The sequence below is a fragment of the Tachysurus vachellii genome, chromosome 3 (genome assembly GCF_030014155.1).
Source record: "Tachysurus vachellii isolate PV-2020 chromosome 3, HZAU_Pvac_v1, whole genome shotgun sequence".
NCBI lineage: Eukaryota > Metazoa > Chordata > Actinopteri > Siluriformes > Bagridae > Tachysurus > Tachysurus vachellii.
This window is the reverse complement of record NC_083462.1, coordinates 7,631,856-7,651,870: the sequence shown is the minus strand read 5'-3', so window position 1 is coordinate 7,651,870 and position 20,015 is coordinate 7,631,856. Positions and strand designations below refer to the sequence as shown.

The window sequence follows — 20,015 nt, the reverse complement described above, 5'->3', positions numbered from 1 at the left end:
CTCATAAAGTAGGTTTAAATTAGTCATCCAAAAAACCGGACGTAACCAACTGACACGGCCATCCAGAAAGAAATCAGCTCCAGCCTCATTCTAATAAAACTTGCCAAAGTTCAAAGTTCAACATTATTTTTATTTTTGAATTTTGTGATATTTTGCCTTGCTCTATTTATACTATATAATTTATGCTAACTGGTCCTGAAAAGTTTCATTTAAAATACACACACTATTAACTTCGCTTTATTTTGATAGTCTGGGTTATAGCTTGTGAGAGATGGAGGATCATTTGTACACTCGTCCGTAGTCGTGATGACATTTTCTCATATCTTATGCAGTCTCCATGTGGAATGCAATGCCACTATCTGTGAATTAAATCCAAAGTAGGTGTGGCGTAAAGGTTTTATTTTGTTTACCTTTATGCCTGTGGGAATACTTGCAAGGGTGGGTTGGGGTTGTGTTTGGGGGCATGTCGGTGGGCATGGTGGTGGGCATGGCGGTGGGCATCCCAGCGATGTCAAATGAATTTTTGCTTTAACGGTTCCTCGACTTCAGCTACGTCACTCCAGATCAGAATAGGTCTCAACTCGAGATGACAGTGGGACTGTTTTTTTTCCCACCCTCTCACTATATTCTAACAAATCGTTCAATTTCCCAACTACTAGTAGTCTAATTTATATCACATGTCACTGACCAGACAGTGACTATGGATTAAAAACTTAATTAAAAAAGGCTCATATCTGACTGCAGTGAAAACACCTACACTCATCTCACGACTGTTGCAACATCCAGTCATGATACACACCTCTAGGCTAAACCAAACTTTCCCGATGTGGTTGCTGAGTATCATTTGTTACGTTGCTCTATGACTGACTGTAGATGGCTAAAGTGCCTAAAGTGGACTAACCAAAAACAATTCTAGTGCTGAGTGGGATGAAATGCATTAGTCAACCAGTAAAGTGCACTGGGAAAGCAAAGCGAAAGAAAAAGAGCAAAACGAGTATCAATTATCACACAAGAAAATGTCTCTATGACAATCTTGGGCAAGCTAGAGTGCTGAAATGTGTCGTGTTGTTGCAGGAAGGTGCGAGATGCCACAGGCGTTGACATTAACATGCGTGTTGGAGTGCATTCTGGCAACGTGCTCTGCGGTGTAATTGGCCTCCAGAAATGGCAGTATGATGTTTGGTCACATGATGTCACTCTGGCCAATCACATGGAGGCTGGAGGTGTACCTGGGTGAGCTTTTGTGTGTGTTTTTTGTCGTGATCCCTTTCTTTGTGCATGTGTTTTTACATCTGTTATCAACAGTGCGAAATCTAACAAGGGCTCTTCATGTTCAGCCAAACACACTGTGGAGAGCGCTGTGAAAGGTGCTTGTGGCTGATGAGTTTTTTGTTCAGCAACAAAACAATGTACACTGCCCTGGGTCTTTTATTACATCACTGCCTTGTTTGTATTATATATATATAAATAAAATATATATACCATCCTCTGTGCGGGCTGCATGAGAGGACGTAATGTTTTACGTGTGTGTTGATATTGAAGTGCTCTGTCATGTCCTGTTTGTCCTCCACAGCCGAGTTCACATCTCCTCTGTGACGCTGGAACATTTGAAAGGGGCCTACAAAGTGGAGGCGGGAGACGGACAGGTCCGAGACTCGTACCTGAAAGAGCACGGCATTGTCACATACCTCGTCATCAATCCAAAGGTACAAACCATCAAAACATTTGTTTTTTACAGTATATGTACTGTACGGAACATTAAAAGCGTATATTTCCATTTTAGCTACATTATGGTTAGGTTTACAATTTTTCAATATGATAAAAAATGAGGGGGGGCACGATGGCGTAGTGGTTAGCACGTTCGCCTCACACCTCCAGGGTTGGGGGTTCGATTCCCACCTCCGCCTTGTGTGTGTGGAGTTTGCATGTTCTCCCCGTGCCTCGGGGGTTTCCTCCGGGTACTCCGGTTTCCTCCCCCGGTCCAAAGACATGCATGGTAGGTTGAGTGGCATCTCTGGAAAATTGTCCCTGGTGTGTGATTGCGTGAGTGAATGAGAGTGTGTGTGTGTGTGCCCTGCGATGGGTTGGCACTCCATCCAGGGTGTATCCTGCCTTGATGCCCGATGACGCCTGAGATAGGCACAGGCTCCCCGTGACCCGAGGTAGTTCGGATAAGCGGTAGAAGATGAGTGAGTGAGTGAGTGAGTGAGTGAGTGAGTGAGTGAGTGAGTGATAAGAAATGAACATGTAACATACAAGGTTTTATAATATTGTGTCATGGTCTAAGTCAAAATGTGTTGATTTAGAATTGCAGTGGACTCTTTGATCCAGACTGTCAAACCCCTACATTCTGCCCATGTGGTTGTGTTCCATTGTGTAGCACACGGTTCGGCAAACTGTTAAAAGGTGTCGTATAAACAGCATCATCGCTTCTTATGATTCCCTTTAAACACCTACCATAATGTTTTACAGTCCCTGTGTCTGGCAGCAACTTTACAGCAATTTACCGTACCATCAGCTTCAACATAAGCCGTCCTCCGTAAACGCTCACTTTGAAACGTGTCTATTTACAGTACAACTTGGCACAACACGGGATGTAACTCAGCCAATTTCAGGCTGCCTATCGCTTTAGACATGTATCTGTGCGTGGGTTTTCTCTCTGCCCACAGAGATCACTCTGCTTGCCAACATTTTAACAGCATCTATTTCATTTTAAAATACGGCCATTTATTTTAGATGTGCCGGTGCATGGGGTGGTTCTGTTTTCTTGACCCGGTGTGTGCACTAAATTAGAGATGAGGTTGATTTGATTTGATTTGCATCAGAGCTGAAAATATTGATTATACTCTTGTAAAGTGTTATTTGGTTCACTGAACGTTGACACTGTTTCCTTGAACACTGCCTACATTATGTTGGGTTTGGTGTGTGTGTATATATATATGTGTGTATATAAGTAAAAGAAATGTTAATTAATGCTGTGAGTCAGCTTCCAATCCCTTTTTATATCCAGCTGAAACATAATATACTGCAGAATTATAACACATGCTTATCATCTGTTTCCTATATACATATGTGTATTTGTGCCATAAGTCTTAATTGTTTTTATAAGCTTATTACTTAATCATGTCTCATAATATTCACTTTATTATAGACACTTTTTGTGTCTATGTCATTTTCATGTCTGTCCTATTTGAGTTATATGGACATATTTGATTGTGTGTGATGTTTTTATCACTCAGGGAGAGAGACGCAGCCCGCATCTTCACTGCCGTCCTCGTCCGGTTCTTTATGGGGCGAAGATGCGAGCGTCTGTGCGTATGACTCAATACCTGGAGTCCTGGGGGGCAGCAAAGCCCTTCGCCAACCTGCACCACAGAGACAGCATGACCAACGAGAACGGCAAGATCAACACACACGTGAGTCCACTGAGGCACACAGAATAGTGACAGCAATAGAAAGAGAAAAGAGTTCGCGTGTTCAAATCCCAAAAATGCCACAGCCACTGTGGATGATGTGGTATGATTGCTACTCAGAGCTGGAGAGATTATAGGGGATAAATTGGGGGGAATGTTAAGGGAACGTTTCATCATTTCTGTCTTCTGAAGGTGTAAAGTATATACAATTACCACTTTTTTTTGGGCTAGTATTTTGACTGAGAAAAGAAAAGAGAACCTTCATACTCTCAGTATGGAAGCCTAAGGGCAGTTGCTGAACTAACAATGAAGGTTATAAAATATAAAGTCAAACTGGAGTAAAAGCCAAACTAATGCTGTACCTTTCTGGTGTTCCTATACAGATTTAAGACTTACTCTCTTCTACAAATACAGCTGACCAAATAATTCATCAATGTTCTACCAAAGCCTTTATTACCTGACTTCAACTACTGCCCTTTTTCTTTCAGTATTAAATGTTGTTACATAACATGCAGCAATGAAAGTTCTCTGTGTACTTACTGACTCCAGTCCCTGGTGTAAAGCTCATGCAGATAATAATACAGAGCTGCCTTATTCCATCTCACCCTAAGAAACGTAATGATATTAAATGATACATAATCTCTTCATGCTTTTATTGCATCCAGATTGGACATGTGTAATGCGTCGAAGCACGAACAAGCTCCTGTTAGTCTAGAGATCGTACTAGAAGGATAAAGTCTAACGCTATTGTCCCGGTGTAGCACTTTAACAGAGTACTTGAGCGAACTATTATGATCCTTCATGTGTGTTGTTCAAAATGTGCAAGCTCTTTATTAGTACCTAGAATAATCAGGACTACAGCAGAGAGCAGGTCTTTCTTTTAGAAATCCCCCCAATAACCCTTCTAGTTATTATTTGAGTCTCACAGTGATACCTCGAGATACGTCGAGATATAAGTGCATTGACATACGAATTTTTTGAGATACGAGCTATGTGATTCGACCAAATTTTTGCCTTGAGATATGAACAAATTTTTGAGATACGAGCATCCAAGCCGCCGCCGGAACAAAGTTTCCCCCGCCTCAGCTTCCCGCGTTTCACTCGGTTAGTGTTTGTGTAGCTCGCTTTGTTAACACTTGTGTAAAGCTGTGCTCGTATGTTGCGCTTTTATTTTGCGTACAGAACAACTTTATCACATTTAAAACCATGGGTTCATTAATTAAGTTCATTCATTTTAGTGAAGTTTAGTTAAGTTCCATTTAAGTGTAAAGTAGCATTAAGAGTGTACAGTAGCGAGTAAGTGAACGAAAGTGAAAGTGTAATTCCTCCTAACTCCTCCGCCTGCTTATTCCTCCCTCAACATCTCCAAGGTAAATAATACACTTTATAGTAAAACCAGTTTATTTTTTTAACATTCTCTTTTATTACTGTATGTTTTTATACAATATTTGTCATTTATAAATACATGTACTGCACATTTTTCATATTCAAAACACATAAACAAAACAACTGGAGTGGAAATTATGCGAGCTGGAACGGATTAATGGGATTTCGATTCATTTAAATGGGGAAAATTGCTTTGAGACACGAGCAAATTGAGATACGAGCAAGGTCACTGAACGAATTAAACTCGTATCTCGAGGTATCACTGTATAGTAATAATCATGATGCGCGGGTGGAGAACCTGTTTGCGTTTGGTTAAGTAGCTCTGGTATTAGGAAACAATGTAGATCCGGGGTGAACCGGGATGTTTTGACGTTGTTGCCCCACAGATTTCCGTTATAAGTGAGTTTGGAGTAAACAGGATTTCTGTGCCTTTCTCTGTACAGGGAACGTGTTGAAAATCTTGTCCCTGTTAACGATGACACTTACTCTACAGAAGCAGTAGATTAGATTACAGGCACTGTAATATTCCTTTGATTGCCTCGTCTAGGCCCAATGTAAATATGACTGTCATAAAATGCAGTATTCAGTATTCTCTTTTTAGTTCTTTTTATATCTTCTGCATGGTTGAATTAAGCACTCGATTAAAGGATATCGCAGATATTAAAACTTAAAAAACTCATTTAGATATTATTGCTCGTTGGTTAATAAGCATACACAAACACAGACCATTTCGGTATTGGATTATTTGTCGTTCATTTTGAAATGATATGATGATGATTTAGAAGTACCTGATGTTCAAGTGAAACCCCTTGGCTTTTCATTATCACCATGTTCATCATTAGAACCTGGCATTCTCTAAGCATTATTATTATTATTATTATTATTATTATTACATGCTTCTCGTTTGTCCCACCTTTTTTTAGGATGTGCCAATGGGACACTATCATTTTACCGGGAGATCAGAAAGGTCAGTCCTTCATCCGTCAGTGAGAAACTCATCACCGTCCTGATCCGTCTTTCTCTGACTGCTCACGAGTCACTTTTCTTCTTCTTCAGAACAAAATCCCAGAAGAAGAGGTTCCAGGAAGAGCTGAACGAGCGGATGATTCGTACAATCGACGGCATCAATGCACAAAAGTGACCGGCCCTACTTTTCTCCCTGAGCTCATTTATATAGCGAAATCCTTTCACGCTTTCAAACACTATTAAAGAGCAAAGTCAGAAGATTTTCCACTGCTGCAGGACTCGTTATATCTACTAGACCTTTACTTAGGGTAAAGTATGAGTCCTCATCTTTTTTTGTTCTTTCTCTTGTCAGACAGTGGCTGAAATCTGAGGATATCGAAAGGATATCTCTGTTCTTTCATAATAAGACTCTGGAGAAAGAGGTATGGATTGTTACGAGTCATCATGTATGCAAAATAATGGCATTCTATACATGTCTTAGTATTTATTATGTCTCAGTTAAAGATCTCTGTCTCTGTCTCTGTCTCTGTCTCTCATATCTCTGATGTTAAAGATGCAATGTTTTAGGTTTTGGGTGATACTTTACATAAGGTTGTGATCATAAGGCTGATCAACACCTTGGTAAACCTTTGACACATCACGTTAATCGACATAAACCTTTATGAAGGATTATTCAAACATGCATTAGCTTGTTTCCGACGTCTGAAGTTGACACAACACCCAAGTCATGTGACATGGATTCAGAAGTGTGATGAAGCCTTACGAACACTTGCTTAGGAAAGTTCTTGGTATTTATTTAAGGATTTTGTCATGATAACATGTTTTGTTATATTTTTATACATTACAGTATAGAGCAACAGCCTTGCCAGCCTTTAAGTACTACGTCACTTGCTCATGTTTCATCTTCTTCTGCATTTTCATCGTGCAAGTTTTAGTTTTGCCAAAGTAAGTACTACCTCTCTCTCTATCTCACTCCCTCACTCACTCCCTCACTCACTCTCTATCTCACTCCCTCTCTCATACCCTTCCTTCCTCCCTCCCTCCCTCCCTCTCTCCTTCACTCATAACATCCCTCCCTCCCTCACTCATACATCCCGCCCTCCCTCTCTCCTTCACTCATACCATCCCTCCCTTCCTCCCTCACCCATATCCTCTCTTCCCGCCTCACTTCCTCACGCTCTCATTCCGTCCATCCCTCCCTCCCTCACTCATACCCTCCCTCCCTCCCTCTTGCATACCCCATACCCTCCCTCACTACCTCACTCCCTCACTCCCTCCCTCGTTCTTTCATAACCTTTCATAAACTCCCTCTCTTGCTCACTCTCTCACTCCCTTTTCTTCCTCACGCATACCCTCCCTCCCTCCCTCCCTCCCTCACTCATTCACTCACTCACTTTGCCCTATAATCATAAAATAATTAGCAGAAGCCATTTAGCTCTACGTAAAAGCCACATTAGCTACTATAATATCACATTAGCCATGCAGTCTGAGCCGGAGCGAGGCGAAGACATCGACCCAAAACCACAATGAAAAGATTGATGTGTGATAGTGACATATAGATGTAGGTTGATATGGATTTTTAAATAAGAGCCCGAAAATTATGCCCTTTTGAATGTAGGGAGTCAGACAGAAAACTCTTTTGCTCGACTTCTTCATCATGCTAATGAAGTGCACGTGTGTCAGCCAGAAACACATTCAGACTTCTGAAAGCACACATTGATTTTCTCTCTCTAGTCTCCTTAATGCGTCTTCACTTCCTCACTCTGCCGTTATATATACATTTTATAGCAGCATTAAACGAGCTGCGTGACAGACCGTGACACTTTTATTTCTTGCCTGGTCTTTTTATTAACAGTGACATTAGTGTCAGAGTGTAGTGAAGTCAAATTCAACAGAAAAATTATCATTCCTGTTCAGATGGCATTCATAACACTATCCATAATAAAGCTACTGGGGAATGAATATTATGACCTGATCACACATTTTATTCAATAACTTTTTTTGTTTTGTCTTCAGAGAAAGAAATAAAGTCTTCAGCTGTTTATCATGAGATTGAGTCAATAAATTCTGCTGTGTAATATAATAATGGGTGGATTTTTATTTATGCTCCTATTTCCAGCTGAAAAAGAGAAAAAATGCAGAATTATGCTTTTCAATGTCACCATAAATAATCTGTGTGTGTGTGTTTTTGTGTGTGTGTGTGTGTGTGTGTGTGTGTGCATGCTTCCTCATTTTACCTGTTTCATCTCATACAGGACCGCTGTGCTTAGTGTTTCTTTCGGGACGACCTTCCTGTTGCTCACTCTTATCCTCATCCTGTGTTTCGCTAGTCGCATCCTGGTGAGTGAACTTCTAATGTTAATCTGGGTTTAGTCAGGTTTCTGTGAGGATTGTGGTGTGATGCGTTCCAAAGCGGCCACCACAAAGTTCCTAACAGGACAACACTGGGTGTTTTATTTCTCTTATACTGCACCAGAGATTACAAAACAGTTCTTAAAAACAAGTTTATTCCTGTTAGCTCATACACCCTAACACTAATAATCAGTTGTCAAGATTCCGAGTGAACGTAAAGCTATATTTTTTTTTGTCCTGAAGACTTTCCTTTTGTTACAAAGCCCTGAGACTCCTTCCAAAGCCACTAAATAAAAGTGTGTTTTTTCCATGTTACAGATATTGCTATGCAAACAATAACTTTTGCAATAAAAATCTACACTTAATCTATGCCTTCCAGCCCAACATTCATTCATTCATTCATCTTCTACCGCTTATCCGAACTACCTCGGGTCACGGGGAGCCTGTGCTTATCTCAACCTACCATGCATGTCTTTGGACCGGGGGAGGAAACCGGAGTACCCGGAGGAAACCCCCGAGGCACGGGGAGAACATGCAAACTCCACACACACACACACAAGGCGGAGGCGGGAATCGAACCCACAACCCTGGAGGTGTGAGGCGAACGTGCTAACCACTAAGCCACCGTGCCCCACTCCGGCCCAACATATTTCAGAATAAAAGAACTCTGGGTCATAAAGTACTTAATTTATCACTGACTTATTATTAGAGGTTTATGAGGCATTACAATGCCTTAACAATGAAATATTACCAATGTACACAGATATTTACAGTCAGATGGATGAAAGAAACAAAATGTATTGTTTATACTTTAATTAAAAAAAAATTGTACTGAATTATATTAAATTAAATCTAAGTTTATTGAGGTTATTTGTAGGCAAGCTGGGAATGGCAAAGCAAAAATCTACCAAAAGAATGAGAACATTTTAAGCTTGAGATTAGTAAAAGAAAATGTCTAGAAATAGGTTCAGTAAACTTATATTTGGGGGGCACGGTGGCTTAGCGGTTAGCATGTTCGCCTCACACCTCCAGGTTTCGAAGTTTGGGGGTTCGATTCCCACCTCCACCTTGTGTGTGTGGAGTTTGCATGTTCTCCCCGTGCCTCGGGGGTTTCCTCCGGGTACTCCGGTTTCCTCCCCCGGTCCAAAGACATGCATGGTAGGTTGATTGGCATCTCTGGAAAATTGTCCGTAGTGTGTGAGTGTGTGAGTGAATGAGAGTGTGTGTGTGCCCTGTGATGGGTTGGCACTCCGTCCAGGGTGTATCCTGCCTTGATGCCCGATGACGCCTGAGATAGGCACAGGCTCCCCGTGACCCGAGGTAGTTCGGATAAGCGGTAGAAGATGAGAGAACTTATATTTGGTTTAGTTTAAATCTACTATTCACTAAGAAATTGACTATAGTCAAAATATATATGTAGATTTTTTGTGGTTCTCAGACCAGAAGACCATAAAAATGTTCCACCGTACAGCACCAACCAATTATAACAGCAGAAAATCCTAAGAATAAGCTAATAGTAAATAATAGGAAAGTTTGGTAGAATAGTAGACGTTAATCCGTTATCAGGGTTTACTTGGCAAAGAATATGTCATCTTGAGTGTTCCTGTTTTTCTTCTGCATTTATTGGATGCAGGATGTCTTGGACACTCGATGAAATAAAAGTTTTTTTTTTTATTTCAAATGCACATGCTCAGAGGAAGGCCGCTGTTCTGCAGAAAAATAAGCGGTAAATGTTAATAAGCGTCGAGCTAAGAAGCATTCGAGAGCTGCAGATTGTTAGGAAAAGAAAACAACACAAGTACCGTTGGATCAAGGTCATTTTGTTTCTCGCTCTTCTGTACAAATAATACATCACGTACAAGGACAATACTCTCAGATCTCCACAGACAAGACTTGAAGGAAGGAAATGACGTGATTCACTTGGAAACTGTTATTGTTTTCTCTAATTAAGTCCCTCAATCTGTCCTTTATATCACTAATAGAGAGTTGTGATACTTTTCTCTGTATTTATCCACAAATACAGTGCATTTAATGTAAAACGTGTCAAAGCGTATCTATAACTATAGTGCATTTGGGTGCATTGTCACGTAAATTATAATATTAAGCCTGTCTTATGCTTTTGTTAGATCACCTCCATCTTCTAGGACATTTGTGATCTATTATTTGCCCTGCTGCTCTGTGAACTGCCTGATGATACGAGGATATGTTTACATTTGTACATTTGGCTGAAGCTCACATCCAAAGTGACTATCAGCTGATGCAGGATTCACCCGAGCACTTGAAGGCTTTGCTCAATGAGCCGACTGCGACGCTCCTGATTAATAACCCAGATTTACACTGAGATTATTGACAGCCTGTGTTAATAATGTGTTCTCCATATCAAATTATACTATGAAGATCCTGTTACAATAGAGAAAGAAGAAAGTGACTGCTCGCTGTTGATGACATTATTCTGGCAGGCGAGGAGCTGGTAGGTGAATATGTGGCTGGGTGAAAGAGGACAGCATGAAATGTCCATCCTTCAAAATGAGCTTAAGGTATAAGGATGTTTTTCTGACCATTAGCATACTTAGTTTCATAATAACTCACAAATCAAGGAGACAGGCACGTTTTTTTCTTCCTATGCTTATTCCTATTCCTAATTTTCCGACACCAACAGAACTTTTTTGTCGGCTGTCTTTGGTCACAGTGGCACTACATTTACATTTACAGCATTTAGCAGACAGCCTTATCCAGAGCGACTTACATTTTATCTCATTTTTTTATACAACTGAGCGATTGAGGTTTAAGGGCCTTGCTCAGGGGCCCAGCAGTGGCAGCTTGGTGGATGTAGGAATTGAACTCACAACCTTCTGATTAGTAGCCCAACACCTAACCACTAGGCTACTGTGAGCGTGTCACATTACGCGCTCTAAGGCCGATCATAGGATCTTTTTACAATGGAAGAGTTAGATTTGCAACAGGCTGCATATCTTGCAGCGTAAACACAGCTTTCATTCGTCAGCCACCAGTTACAAATAGACAAACGTACGTTAGGGTTTGTGTGACAAATCCAGCTCAATAATCTAGTCCAAAAATAATCCCTGTGTTCAGAAAAAAACAGTCCAATGACAAATCTGACACTGTGAAATCCTGTTCATGTTCAAAGTTCATATATGTAGTGCTGTTTATTTACCTATTTGACTTAATAATGGATGGCTTGGATTATTATTTCCTGCCTGTACACCAGGGGGAGTACCAGCAGGGGTTTATGTCTTGTGCAATGTGCTCACGTGTGTTTGCCCCACCCGATCGTTATCCCCTTCCACCTTAGGTTGCTTTAATTATCTCCCCATTTATACCAGTTGTTTGTGTGTATTGATAGCTGAGTCCTTGTAGTTGTGTGTAGTTGTTCACGTATCCTGTTTTGTATTGTTGTTGCTTAGTTTTCTTGCTAGTGTTTTCCTGTGTATCATAAAAATGTAAAGTTTAATTCCAAAAAAGAAGCTTGACATTATGAATGGTGCTTTCATTCATGCTGCACTTTGTGACATGGTTTACACTTCTCCTATTTTATTTTATTAATACTGCTTTTTTTTTTTTTTTTACAACTCCGTCTGCGCTTCTGTGAACCAAATCTGTCTAAGCTCAAGCGGGTACCTCAATGAGCGTACGTCTGACGTTCACATGTCCCAGGTGAACAGATCTTCGTCGTTTTCGTGCTCTTGATGTCTCTGAGCCTCGTTATACAGTCACTGTGAATGGAGAGCTTCAGACATGAACAGATGGTCCGAGTGCGGTTTAGCAGAGCCCTGTCAAACATGACACAACATCAAATGCATAAAAGGGGAGGAAAAAGGCCAGCTTATCCCAGGGTAGTGAAAGTGGAACGTATTTTCACGAAAATAGAACCGAATCCCTTGTTAACGGATCAGCATCTGATTATAAAACTTTCTGAATTGCATATGTAATGTGATGTGGTATACAGCACGTTTGAAGTGTCTCCTATTGCCTCATATTTTTTAGGATGTTTTTTATTGTGCACTTTCAGATGATTGAAATCAGTCACTGAAATGCAGATAGGATTTAGACACCTTGATTATTATCTTCCAAATACACACACCGTACATCTGATATTTTGTAATCTTGTTGTTTAGCAGAAGAGCAAATATGCTAATGACATTAGTGGGAGTTCAAATATGTTTCCTTGTTGCCGTAGCGATCGGGTGGCGTGACCTCCTGCTCTCTCTTCCCGAGCTCGTCCTTGCTCAGTGCCAACAAGCCCTGCGTCCGGCTTGTCCTCACCATGGCAACCACCGCGCTCGTCCTCGTCATGGCCGTCTTCAACATGGTGAGTTTCGTGACTGCCGGAGGGCTTAGCCGAGGTCTCTGATTTCACTCGGTGAGATTTGAGTGCCCGGAGTCCATGATATTCCATCTATTTGCACTTACCCCACCATTGTGCATGTTGAGTAGCAGTGAGTCAGCTGCTCAGAAAAACCCTAGAGGAATACTAATGCCTTAGAGCTGCTAGTGATCAGCCGTCAAGCGCAGTTCTGCTGCCGCTTCTGTTCGGTTCACATAAAAGACGCCTCAAGAGCAGCAGCTTACGCAGGTCAGAATAACAATAATAACCCAGCAGAGTCATTAAAATGTTCAGGTTATTCTTTTGCATCATTATCACACCATCTTAAGTCCTTATTTTCTACACTATACTGTGCAGGGCTTCTCTTAAATTAATAACATACATTATTGCTAAATAAATTCAAGGGGTCTTGCTCTCAGTACAGAATTATTTCATGTAATAATTGTACAAATGTACATTCGTTAACGTCCTCCAGCAGGACATGTTAATTATAATTAACTATAAGAATTCAATAATAAATATAATTTCAAAACTAACCACAAGGCTACACTACACTGAACCCTGGAGTTCCCCAGACTCCGCCGTGAGAAGCTCTGCTCATCCTGCTAGACTGTTTTAGAGCCGAGTAGAGAGCATTTACTAATGAATCCCACGATGTATTGCAATAAGTAGCATCATCATGAATAGCCTTAATAACTCTCTGTGCTATTCAGAGACTCTCTGTGCAGTATTAAGCCCATACCTGACCATATCAGGATGTGGTTTCAGTCACGAGTCCAATGAGCAGAGCCACAGACCCTTTCTCATAGCATTCAATCACACAAATGAATCTGTTCCTTCACCACTAAAAACTTTTCACTCTGTTGACGTTTTAGTTGAAATCCAGCGCACAGAAAATCGGAAAGCTAATCAGAGTGCAGTGTTCAGGATTCTGAAGCTTGTGGCCAGATCCTCTGGGAGCCATGGAGCAGCGTGGATAGATAGATACTATGTACTGTGTAGTGAAAAGAAAAGAAAAAAAAAATGTATAAAAGAAAGTTAATTATTAAAGTAAAAAATTCGTTAAGTAAAAAAAAGTTAATGAATTAGTAGTAATTAGTAGTTCTTTATTAGTAGTAATAATAAAGAACTAAAATAATTAAACACAGACAGACACATGGATAGATGGGTGAAACAAATGCATAAATAAATAAATAAATAAATAAATAAATAACAGAACAAAACTATAAAAGGTTTATATTTCTGGTTTGTTAGCATTTTAAAATGTATGAAGAGTCTCTGCTCTTTTAGTAGCAAAGCTTATACTTTTAGAAGCTCATACAACATTATCAGGCAGGTTTAGAGCACTAATAACTATCATTTTTGCTTCTCATTTTTTTATAAATCATCATCCGGACAGGACAGTTCAACGAAACAAAGGCTCCTTATAAAAAACTCCAAAAAATTCAGTAAAAAGTCAGGCCTTCTTAATTAATATATGGATATTTCTGATTGAAGAATCAAAGAATCAGTCACTCCTTATTTTTTCCTCTCTGTGTGTGTATGTATGTGTCTCTTTGCTAGTGATATTGTTCAGGTCCCATTATTTATAACAGATAAATATCATGACTGCATTTTATTTTGAGCAGAATTAGAACTGGAAATGTTTTGTAGATAAAGAGCTTAAAAAAGTGACATATTCTTCACTTTTTGGTGCCCAGTTCTTTCTAGAGGATGAGAAGGTGACACCAGTGGCTGCACCAATGAACATCTCCAATGAGACCGTCTACGGGGTTTATGGCCAAACTACTCAGTCCTCAGACAAGTTCTACTTACCTGTGAGTTATTCATTCCTCATAAATAAACCAATATAACAATCAGATAAGAGCAGATAAGATACAGACACTTAAAACCTCTTTTTTTTAGCTAACAGATGGTTGTCTGTTATTATATAATTATATGAATATATTATTATTCATTCATTCATCTTTTCATTCATTCATTCATCTTCTACCGCTTTATCCGAACTACCTCGGGTCACGGGGAGCCTGTGCCTATCTCAGGCGTCATCGGGCATCAAGGCAGGATACACCCTGGACGGAGTGCCAACCCATCGCAGGGCACACACACACTCTCATTCACTCACGCAATCACACACTACGGACAATTTTCCAGAGATGCCAATCAACCTACCATGCATGTCTTTGGACCGGGGGAGGAAACCGGAGTACCCGGAGGAAACCCCCGAGGCACGGGGAGAACATGCAAACTCCACACACACAAGGCGGAGGTGGGAATCGAACCCCCAACCCTGGAGGTGTGAGGCGAACGTGCTAACCACCAAGCCACCGTGCCCCCTAAATTATATATATATGTATATAAAAATACATAAGCATTAAAAAATAAAATAATCATTTAGACAAACCAGAGCTGTAATAGTATACTGGATGCTTGAGTAGGAAAACGATCCCAAACAACACAGTTTCACAGTCCACTATTAGAGTTCTTCCAAAATGTAGCTTTTGAATCTCACCAGTATTCAATGGAACTGCATCTAGAATAATGTGGTTAGTTGTTAAGAACAAAACCTTTTTGTCCCTGAGACTATGAACACCATCACTAGTTTGGTGGTGGTGGTGGTGTTTGGGGGATTTGCCTCAAGTCTAAATGAAAACTACAGGATTAGGGGAATAAATTATGTTTGTTTTTTTAACCCTTTTTACCAGTCAGTACACTGGTGGACTTTTCTGCAGGCAGAATGGACATGTGGGACTTTTTATATCAGCTAAATGATTTTCTGTCTGTGAGTCTGATCTAAAACGAGTCAGGACTCTGTAGTCTTGTGTGAGACGTGTGTTTTTCCCTCTGTTGATAACCTTATACAGAATTTTAGTGGATGAAGATAAACACCTTCACATTTTAGATGTTTATGAGCAAGAAATCAGTGAGCAGAAATGGGTTTGTGTGAAAAAAAATAACTTCTCTCTCTCTCTATATATATATATATATATATATATATATATATATATATATATATATATAGCCCTAGTAATCTAGAGAAAAAAAGTTTAATATACAAAGATTAATATACAACAAAAATTCAAGATTAATATTAGACTTATATTTAAATGTGTTTGTATTTATCCCTAATGAACAGTCATGAGGTGACTGAGGTGAGGAAAAACTCCCTTAGATGGAAGAGGAAGAAACCTTAAGAGGAACCAGACTCAAAAGTGAACCTCATCCTCATTTGGGTGACACTGAAGGGTGTGATTATAAATATACAATCCAACAATTATAAAACAAATATTTATGAAACACTAAAAAGTCCTGAGTATTTACTTTCATATTGTAGTGGTGAGGCAAAGGCGAGTGAGGATCCAAATGCAGTTCAATCTTTTATTAAACCAAAGCAAGAAACAGGCAAAACAGGGCAGACCACTGAGCAAACGGGAAACAGGAACATAGACACAAACATCCAACAATGACCAACCCCAGGGAAGTGAACAAACAGAGTAGATATAACAAACAGGAACCAATCACGACGCAGAGACAATCAGAGACTAAGACGATACACCTGGGGGGGAGATAGAGTGCAATTAGTGTCCATGGTAACATGAGTGGGCGGAGCAAACAATTAACAGCAAGGCAGACCAGCAGACAGAAACAGGCCAAAACACAGACAGACTCATTACACATATGAGCTTCATATTAAGCACCACTGTGAAGTAAGACATGATAAAGACATTCAGTACTGAACATGGACACAACCGCAGGAGGAAACTCCTTTTTTTTTGGTAGACTTAAGACTAAATAAAAAGCTCCTTTTTATAAATACATTTTGATCAAGAAATGAATTTGCACCTGGCCATTTTACTTTACTGTGTGCTTTTGTCTTGGAAATATATTTTATTTTTATTTGACATTTTATTATATTAAGCCTTATCAGTTCAAATCCAGATGTCCTCTACACAGAGGTGTAGGACATATAGACATGTCGTCCATTGGATTTGTTTGGGTGCAACAGGACGTGAATCAACAACAAATCACAGTGAAGTGAAAGACACAGACAGCAAATCCTGGAAAAGATAGCGTGTAGGCCCGGAGAGCGGAACAAACAGCGTTGCTTCAAATTCCAGAGTGGTTTTTGGCACAGTACTACAAAGAGAAGGTCCGTGGCACTGCCTTTAGGATTGATCTCAGAATTCTTCTATTGATTTTAAAGCTTTCATCTCCAGTCCTTGAACATACTTGTACCTTCAGACGAGCGTGTTTTATGACAGAAGAAAAATGAGCCGTGTCGCATCTTTAGCGACTTTAGACTTTTAGATCAAATATCCAAAGATGCATAGAGCGCATTTCCTCTGGACATTTTGTCCACATGTCTTTATTTTACCGTAATGTTTTTTTACATACATTTTACTTCTTATGTCTTTGCTTGATTTATAAATCTCTTTTATATATATATATATATATATATATATATATATATATATATATATATATATATATGTGTCATTTATTGCTGAAAAATTCTTAAGCAACGATTAACTCTTCAAAATCACCCCATTTTTTTGGCATTTTTTTTTGTTCTCTGCGTCACATCGAAGTCATGCTTCACAGATTGTTGATGGGTTTTGATGAACATGGAGCTCATGCTGAATGATGGAACTCCTCGTGTCAAGAAAAGATTCAGCAGAGCAAAACGCACTGATGTGTTTTTACATTTTAAAAACAATTGGCAAGTGTTGAATAATGAGGATACATTCGTCTGTTCCTTCATGTTTGTTCTCAGATCATTAAAATAATTAAATAAATAAATATGTCTGTTTGGCCCTGAGTTATACTGCATTGTTCTCATTAAACCAGTTTTAGATTAAAGAATGTAATAATGAATGTAATTATTTAGTCTGAAGGTGAGGGGGATGACAGAAGAATGACTTTTCAAGCCGCTTTGAAAACGACGTTATTCAATAAGAGAAAACATTCGCAGAAGACGTGCTTTCTATACAAGCTGTGGAGATAAATTTCTCAACTATTATCAACGTGTCGTCACGCCAGTCAGTCTTTCGACTATATGGCACGATTTTTTGCCGAATCGGTTCTTGAAATACATTATCCATCAGCCCCTGCATGCTTCCTTGTGACATACAGTATGTCCTGTTCACCCAGACCTGTTGTCCAGTTTCACACTCATATAAGCTCTGGTGCTTCAGCGTGTTTTTGTCATACTTCTGCTGATGTGTTTTGTTCGTTTCTTTGCCATCCATATATTTCATTTTGAATTCTTTAAATATCTTTAATTCTAAAACATGAATTCTCTTCTGAGAGTCTGCTTTCCTCTCCTCACACACTGAACGTCACGCTTTGTCAAGTTGTTCTCCTACAGCTCCACAATCCTAATCACTTCATACTGTAATGAGATACAGATTTTTAAAAATATATATATATATATACATTTATTTATTTATTTATTTTACAAATGCTGGAGCTTTACTTATTTTAGTTCAAGGAAGTTTACCATGTGAAGGGTTTTCACACATGCAGTATATATGAAGTGGATAGAGTTTAGGATGAAAAACTCTCGAGTGTTTCTTTAACCATGTTAGCCTGTACTTTATCGTCTACCATGACAACACCCGACTAGATCAAACCGCCTCAGACTCTGCGTTCTAGAAGCTGTCTGTCTGAGTAGCTTATTATTCAGATCAAGTTTCAACAAAGTATTCAGGACTGCACTTTGTCCTTTTTTTTCAGAAATTAAACTTGATTAGTCGCCTTTTTCTCTTTCAGTACTTCATCTACAGCTGCATCCTGGGACTCGTTTCCTGTTCTGTGTTCCTGAGGATCAATTATGAGCTGAAGATGGTGATCATGTTGGCTGCTGTGGTGGCCTACAACATCATCATACTCCAGACCCATGCTGCAGTGCTGGACGAGTATAGCATGGCCCTCTATAAGACCCAGCCTTTAGACAGGTAACACACACACACACACACACAGGAGCACAGAGGTGAGACAAAAAATTGGCAGGCAGTTTAACAAGGTAGCAAAAAAAAACCCTATCCTTCAGTAAGTCTCAGGATTATGAGTGACAGATGTTGAGATAGCAGGCTTACTGTAAATTGCCTTGAATCGATCTGTTTTCAGATGACTGACAGCAGAGCTGTTTGGTTCTGCACAGGTAATTTAAACTGCTTTTCTTTAAGCCAGACCACTTGTGAAAATCTTTTACTCCGTTCGATTTCCTTCTGTCAGTTTGTCTTCATTTGTTTCTACTTCACTCTTATTTTTTTTACTGTTCAGACCTCTGGTGTCTGATCAGCGATGCAGGCAAACGTCTGTACTCCAAAACACTGAGTACAATATAAATACAGTCAGAATAAAAACTGACAAAAGTTGCAAACACAGCAGTAAACAATCCACAAACTGTCCCCAGACCCTTCAATCGATTGCATAGTTTAAAACTAACCAAAACGTCAAACAAAGCTTTCCGCTTTTTTTTTTTTTGCTAGATTGGCAGGAGGTCATAGTATTTTGAGGGATCACCAAGTTTAAACTAGAAGAAAGCCTTTTTACTGCTGGAACATTGTTTTGCAGTCCCAAATGAGAGCAAAATATGTTATTGAGCAACAAGAACTGAAAGTGGGTTTAGAGTAAAAAAGAATTATGATCATATAGAAAAGAACCTGATCCCTGCTGTTAAACAGGATGAAGCATCTGTGATCCTTTCAGGCGATTTGACCTCTAAAAGCCTCAGGAACCTTGATAGGATACATGGCACCATGGTTTTAATGTAATAAGGGATTTTAAAGAAAATCTGACAACATCTACCAAGAAGCTGCAACTGGTTGATGGTTGAAACTTGCATTTAAATTTACACAAGAAAAAACACAGAATCAAGCTCCTGACATACTGAGTAATCCCAGCTGCCTAAACTAAACCCCTTTAAAATGCAAGTGGGATGAATTGAACAGATCTCAGTAGTCTACATTTCCAATCCAATCTAATCATGCTTTACAAGAGAAGACTGATAATATTGGCAAAAGAAGCTACCTAAAAGTACTAAAATTGTGATATCCCTATGCGGTTGTATTTGCGGTGGGTGTCTGTTATTTGTTCTTGGATAACAAAGACTTTTAACATGAGATATAAAAGGATTAGATTTTAGACAATATATTCATACAAGCATTGCCACGGGTGCCAATACTTATGGAACCGACTGATCTGTTTGATGACTTTTGCTTTTTTGTTGTTTTTTTTTTGTTTGTTTTTCTGTTACATTAATTAACAGTCACTTGTTCCTTTTCCTGGAAGTACTTTGTTCCAGTAGGTTCACTGAGGAGAAGATGTCACCGAGTGCATTCTCTCTTGCCTCTCTTTCATTCTGCTTTTCTCCTACTGTACACTCTCTTTCCCGATGACTCAGAGACGGCATCCGGTAAAAAAAAAAGACCTATGTAGATTTGTGTCTCTGATATTGCTCTGCTGACCGAGGCACTTATAAACCCACATCCATCAAACCCACCCAAAGCGCTGTTGAAATGATCTATCCCTTTAGTCAACCCGCTGGA

At 39.5% G+C, this 20,015-nt stretch overlaps 1 protein-coding gene across 1 annotated transcript in view; it reads left to right on the top strand.

The window, feature by feature from the left end:
* adcy2b (adenylate cyclase 2b (brain)) overlaps positions 1 to 20,015 on the top strand; it is a 58,470-nt gene that overhangs the window by 33,185 nt on the left and 5,270 nt on the right. Inside the window, exons 9-19 of the mRNA XM_060865622.1 lie at positions 1,075 to 1,233; positions 1,574 to 1,706; positions 3,240 to 3,416; positions 5,723 to 5,766; positions 5,856 to 5,936; positions 6,118 to 6,187; positions 6,613 to 6,710; positions 8,021 to 8,105; positions 12,316 to 12,447; positions 14,163 to 14,279; positions 18,235 to 18,419. Of these exons, the coding sequence (XP_060721605.1) occupies positions 1,075 to 1,233; positions 1,574 to 1,706; positions 3,240 to 3,416; positions 5,723 to 5,766; positions 5,856 to 5,936; positions 6,118 to 6,187; positions 6,613 to 6,710; positions 8,021 to 8,105; positions 12,316 to 12,447; positions 14,163 to 14,279; positions 18,235 to 18,419 (1,281 nt within the window). The remainder of the gene's footprint in view (positions 1 to 1,074; positions 1,234 to 1,573; positions 1,707 to 3,239; positions 3,417 to 5,722; positions 5,767 to 5,855; positions 5,937 to 6,117; positions 6,188 to 6,612; positions 6,711 to 8,020; positions 8,106 to 12,315; positions 12,448 to 14,162; positions 14,280 to 18,234; positions 18,420 to 20,015) is intronic.